Genomic DNA, 6,631 nt, shown 5'->3' with positions numbered 1-6,631 from the left:
AATCACACAATATTAAAAAGATATTTAACTCCCCTCTTAAAATAAATCTATCATATATATATTTAAAATATAGATAACACATATATAAAATAAATATAAAATATAAATATATTTTAATAGCATTTAAATTAAATACAATAAAAATTTTTAATAAAGTTTTTAAAGAGACATAAGATGCGCGTGTACATATAATATGTTTTAAAATTAACATTCTAATTTCCATAAAAGGGTTTCTGTTTTTTAATAACTTTTTTTTTAATTATCTAAATTTTTTCCAAACATTTGGTTTAACGAGATTATGTTTTTTGATAGCATACGCACTGCTACCTCATCATGCACGCTCGCGATCAGTGCGATCTTCTCTCAATCTAATAATATATCCAATCTTTTTCTCTTTATGTTCCAATACATTATATACACGTAATGTTAAAGCCTCAAAAGATCAAGGAGCTATCGAACAAGGTCAAAAAGGTAATTACGAGTGTTTTCCGCCTGTAAATCATTAGGAAAATATATGCAGTATATGGATTGCGTTAACTGCTATTAAATATTAAGTAACAAACGCGGTTTTGATTGCTGAGCTAACTTCATGCAATCAGCCTTCTCAGATCATATGATTGCGAATGGAAAGATAAAACACTGAGTTGCGATTCACTTGCGTTTACATTTAGGTTTCATCGAAGAGGCACATGATCTTTTCACTTCTAATTCTGAAAATGGAGAGCTTTCATATATGCCGAATGCAGCTTTTTTTGTATCGCAATTAACAAGATAAAAGTTCATTGCTCGTGCATTTTGCAATTATTTTCACTTGACATTGAAATATCAGTGAAATTCTTGATTTTTACATCTCCTTGCACTCAAATTTGTTCTAATCAAAGACACACACTAACCGACATTTCTTCCAATTTTCGATCTTGATGTTATCAAAGTAAAACATTTTCTAGGAGAGTATCCCTTTCAATTTCTAAAGTGACTTTCAAAGCGATTTCACAAAGCTTTTCTAATATATGCTCCGACATTCATTATGAAGCTCGCGCAAACTGGATGACAGAATTTTGCCTCTGTGAAGCCGTGATTAGGCTGTCACCACTACCGCCGCTATTCCTATATTCGCTCTCCATGGATTGAAGAATCATCTTGCTACGTTTCCTAGGCGGCAAAATTAACGTTTCCCGTGGTGGTATTACTAGATCCAAGGCCAAGTCAGGTGATGATGCTGGGCTCTCAGGATTACTGCACGGTGGCGTGAGTAACGGATCTCGATCAATTTTGACAATCCTGGCACCATATTCTTGTCTTTGTCGCTCTTCCTCAACCGCTTCTAAGGCAGCCTCAACTCTTCGGCGCGCGTCATTACCCGGCAAATTCAAAAGAGATGAGCAATCGGTAGTATCGAGATGAACACTGTCATTGGTGGTTAAACCGAAACTGGCATACGCTGGTTCGGGATAGAAAAACACGTGATGAGTCATTGGTTCCATCGGCGCACTTACCACCACGCTCGCTTGAAAGCGCTTCTCGTCGATATCAGCGAACACAACGGGTTCTACTGTACTCGATGGCGATGTTACTATTGGTTGTGAATACTGCTGCTCTCTGTTATCGGAATAAAGGTAGTATCCAAAGTCGCGTTGAACAGTGTAAGCGTTCGATGTTGAATCCGAATAGGTCTCTTCAGTCTTCAGATTTTCCTTGTCATCGACAGCGATATCTGGTAAATCTAGAATCGTGGCTGGATCAAGGTTGCTACTATTATTGCCACCGCTGCTCTGAGAAATCTCAACATCCGGTTCAATTGGCGAAGTGATCGCCGTTGGTGAGGAGATGTCGCTGTCTGTAATAGTGGAAGTGACGGATGCCGGGGATTCCGGATGCTTCTTGATATGCAACTCCATCGTCTTTTTGGAACCAAAAGTCTCATTACAAATCGTGCACTTATACACCTTTTCGCCATAGTGCGACACCTGGTGCAACTTCAGTACGTGGTTGTAGCCAAATGCCTTGCGGCAAATGTCACAAGTGTAAGGTTTCTCGCCAGTGTGGGTACGCGTATGCACTTTCAATTGTTTGGAACAGGTGAAACCTTTTTTGCACGATTTGCATACATATGGCTTTTCGCCAGTGTGCGTGCGCATGTGTATTACCAGTTGGCCGCTTTGTATGAATGTCTTAGCACATACGGTGCATTTGTGCGGCCGTTCGCCAGTATGAATGCGCATGTGACGGTGCAGCTTGCCACTATGTTCAAACGCGCGTCCACACACGTCGCATTTGTACGGCCGTTCCTTCGTGTGGATGCGCCGATGTACGCTGAGATTTTCCTTCACCGAGAACGACTTGTTGCAATACTCGCATTGGTACGGTTTTTCACCAGTATGGGTACGATAATGACGCGTCAGTCGCGCCGGTACCGCAAATGTCTTGCCGCAGATGTTACAGCGATATGGATCCTCGCTCTCCTTACCATGCGATCTCAAATGACTCTGATATACATTCTTCTGCGTAAAGCTCTTCTGACAGAGTAGACACTGATATTTTCCGATCTCCGCCGTTGGACTGGCCAGATCTGCGGCTTCAGCTCCACTGCACCCCGATGTGGTCGCGAATATTGTGAGATCCGGGCTGCACACTAAGTTTTTCACCGAACTCATCGTTTCTAAACTGGCAGTCATGCTGTCCGGCGCCGAAATTGACATCACTGGATTTGATAGCACAGACTCCATCTGACAGTAGTCCAACATCGAGGATGAAAGACTAAAATAAAAATATTTAAAAGATCGACTTGAGAATCTTTTTTTTGTTTGTTTACGTGAATGTTTCGTAACTCGTGTTTCATATTGTATGATTTGATAATATCATAATAATAATACAATTACTCTAATTTAGTATCTATAATTTGTTTGAAATGAACTTAAAAAATACTCAAAAATATACATATTTATTTATGCATGTTTGTATATGTTACCTTAAATAAAAGCGAGAATGGTACACTCGCACACTATTGCAATTGCCCATTGCCAATCACTAGGGAGTTTTTTCTAACGCTGTGATTGACTTGTGTGCAATTGGCTTGTGTGCAATTGATATACTTAATAAAAGCAATACTTAATTTATATAAAAATCAAAATATGATTTATCCTTCTACAAAATTGAAGAATAGAGAAAGATTAGAAAAAAAAGAGAGTTCCAAAAACACACATCGCTAATTGGCCAATTTAAAATAAAATATTCTCATTGGTAAAGCAATGAAAAGTTATTAGGCACCAGCCGATGTGAATAGATGTGCTATTGCACTATGAGCTAATGGAACCCTCCCGAAAAAGAATATCCTTTGAATCTGAAAAAGAGGTCACAACTGGTAATATAAAAATAAAATCTTTTGGAATTTTCGAGAATATAGTTTTAAAACAGAAATGAGATGAAATAAGAATTTACTTTGTAAGTCGGGAATAAAGAAAAGAATTTTTTTCAAACATTATGTGCTGACTATACTATCTGAAATACGTGCATTTCAAATGTGAGGCCTTATACATATATGCAATTCTGCCATTAAATGGCGCTTCTCGTAAAAAAAACAACTAGGTCTTATAAGAAGATGTATGCAAATCGAATTAGCAAGTCTTCCGGAGACTTTCAAGTTTTGAAGCGCGCATTCTTTACTGACCCCTTTGGAAGAATTGTAACCATCATTTTCAGAATTGTAACGGTCATATATAGTATTTTATTATGTATAATATTTTCGGCTCGAATAAGTTTTGCACCAATCTGGATTGGATTAAGATTGTTTTGTGCTCTACTATTGGTAGAGCACATAATCAACCAATAATAAAGTTTTTCAATTCAAATTGATGTAAATCTGATCGGGCCAAAAACGCTAATAGAAATCAAATAATACTGATACAAAAATGATGATACAAATCGGAATGAGTGATCACTTGAGAGAGAGTACGATAAAATTTATTCTCGAATGTTTTCATTCAGATAAAATAAAATTTTTATTAATTGTTTAAACAAATTATACGTGATAATCTTTATTTTAAATTCATAACTCTATGAATAAGAAAAAGAACATAGAATACTTATAAATAACAGTAAATAAAAAAAAAATTAATACATTTGAAAATCACTTTTTTTCAACTATATTGCGTTTTTTAATTAATTCTCAATTGTTTTAATTTATGTGCGTGCGTGCGTATGTGCGTGCGTGCGTGCGTGCGTGCGTGCGTGCGTGCGTGCGTGCGTGCGTGCGTGCGTGCGTGCGTGCGTGCGTGCGTGCGTGCGTGCGTGTGTGTGTGTGTGTGTGTGTGTGTGTGTGTATGCGTGTCAAGTTTGTAAGATTCATTGGCTTGTCGCGATTTTTTACGTAGGACAAAGAACCGCAATAAAGTTTTGTTTCAAATATGAGAAAAGTACATAAGAAACATTTGCAATGATGCAAAGTGCTCTTCATATTTCTCGAAATATTGGCTTATTATAATTGAAATTTTTTACCCTGTATACGAGCAGATAAACTAAATCAAAGTTTTCTATTCCGTTTTGCAATTTTCGTTATGGTTAACAAGAAATTAATTACATAGTATGTATGTATATAATTGTATGGCTGCGTTCAGCAGAATACAACAATTTTGCAACCGTTTTATGATTCTCTAGTGAGATAGGACTATTCTTCTTGGTCTAAAAGCATAATCCAATCATGATGAAAACTTCCAACAGTTGCAAAATAAATGTTCTACTGAACGCAGCCAATACCACACATTACCAGTTTATTTGCGATTATAAGTTATGGATTATTTCATATTACTAGTTTATTTGCCAGCTTATGTTCAATGATGCTATTATATTTTCTGTGTTATTGTACGATAAACAATGAATTATTTTTAACTATTTTTTTTGATCGGTTTGCGTAAATAAATAAACAAATAAATAAATAAACAAATTTGGACTTCATTTATTGTGTTCATATATTGTGTTATTAAGCAGATATGCAGCCAAATTATACATTTCGACTGATTTTGCTTATCGTCATCTCCATTCCTTTCATTTCATAGTATTCAGACTGTGCGTGGAGATATAAAACGCTTGAACTTAGAGATGATATTAATCGCAACTTATACAACACGTAATATCACGGTAATATCACAGCAATACCAATTTTTCATTGCATATTATAATGAAATATAACAGAAATATCGTTGAAATATTATTGAGATGTCACAGTAATATTACAATATCCGCGAAAATAAATCACAGGAATATTACTGAGATATATTGCAGAAATGTCATGCTATAATATTTTGAAATATTTCCGTGATATGTATATAATGTTTATATTTATGTAATATTTATTGGGAAAAACATTACATTAAAAAAAATTTTTTATAAAATTTATTAAATTGATATTTCTAATGTTATTTAATGTTATTTCTAATGTTATTCTAATGTTATTTTCAAAATTATTCCATATTAAAAGAATGCTGGAGTAACCAAATTATCGGGACTTTGCGGATCGATATAAATTTTCGAATTTACTGAATGGAAACAAGTCTTTTTACAGGATTAAAATAGACAATAAATTCGAAAGTGTTGAGTGGACTTTATACTAAAACCGAAAGAAAAGTTAAAAATATTATATTTTTTATCTCGTAAAGATCTGTCACTTAACATAGAGGTTTCCTCAATACAAAAGTTTTACAGCATGTATGAACAAAACGACAGTTCAACACCCAGTATTTTACATGCACAATCAATACTGAGTTTATGGCTAAGATTGAAAGCTTAAAAAGAAAGATTTACATCGACAATTACATCTACAAATTACGTGTATACGATTGCTGAGCGAAGACTCGGAATGGTAAACAAAACAGTAATTTTAACTAGCAGTAGGTGTTCGATCTTGCAAGAGATGATGTTGCAACATTTTAGATAAAGATAGTTGTGTGCGTTTGATAGATGTTAATGTAAGAAATAAATAAAAATGTCACTGTTATCGACTTTTTTAATTTAGAATTAAAAGAATCTATAATATCGACATCGATTAAGTTTGGCTATTACTCCAGGGGTGCTATTCTGTAACTATTTTATACACCTACCGACAATTGTCGGTGTCATTACGCAGATATTTTGTATGATGAAAAAGCTGCGCAATGATACCGACAACTGTAGGTAGGCGTGTAAAACAGTTACAGAATAGCACTCTAGCATCCCCTTAATTAGGAAATAATAATAATCTTCAACATTACTATTTACTTATATTATTATTATATTTAATTCTTATATTATTACTATTACGAGTATTAAATTTTGATTACTTTTAATTAATTATCTTCAATTAGAATAACATTTATTTACTATAATTTCACTATAAATTTACTAACACATTTACATAGAATTAAATTATAAAATTTCTTTCTCTGCTTTCCAAGTTATAACTACATGAAGAATTAGTAAAAATTAGACTCGTTATTTTATTCACAACTTCATCAATAATCATTAAAGCAGTAGGCATTTTATTTATAAAAATCAACAATGTAAGAATATATGTTTATGATAGAATAATGAATCGCCACCATTCATGCCATGTTCATATATTACAGCCAGTTGACTACTAGTACTAAAAATCTATAATATA

At 34.1% G+C, this 6,631-nt stretch overlaps 1 protein-coding gene across 2 annotated transcripts in view; it reads right to left on the bottom strand.

Annotated features, from left to right (window-relative positions):
• Window positions 1-270: 270 nt before the first annotated feature.
• LOC108686921 (Krueppel homolog 1-like) overlaps window positions 271-6,631 on the bottom strand; it is a 53,788-nt gene continuing 47,427 nt past the window's right edge. For both annotated transcript variants that reach the window (XM_018192455.1, XM_018192446.1), the window contains exon 2: window positions 271-2,757. In XM_018192455.1, the coding sequence (XP_018047944.1) occupies window positions 1,026-2,744 (1,719 nt within the window). In that variant the 5' untranslated portion in view covers window positions 2,745-2,757 and the 3' untranslated portion in view covers window positions 271-1,025. The remainder of the gene's footprint in view (window positions 2,758-6,631) is intronic.

The sequence above is a fragment of the Atta colombica genome, unplaced genomic scaffold (assembly GCF_001594045.1).
Source record: "Atta colombica isolate Treedump-2 unplaced genomic scaffold, Acol1.0 scaffold101, whole genome shotgun sequence".
In the NCBI taxonomy this organism is placed as follows: Eukaryota; Metazoa; Arthropoda; class Insecta; order Hymenoptera; family Formicidae; genus Atta; species Atta colombica.
The sequence above is the reverse complement of the archived record's forward strand: the minus strand, read 5'-3'. Positions and strand labels throughout refer to the sequence as shown.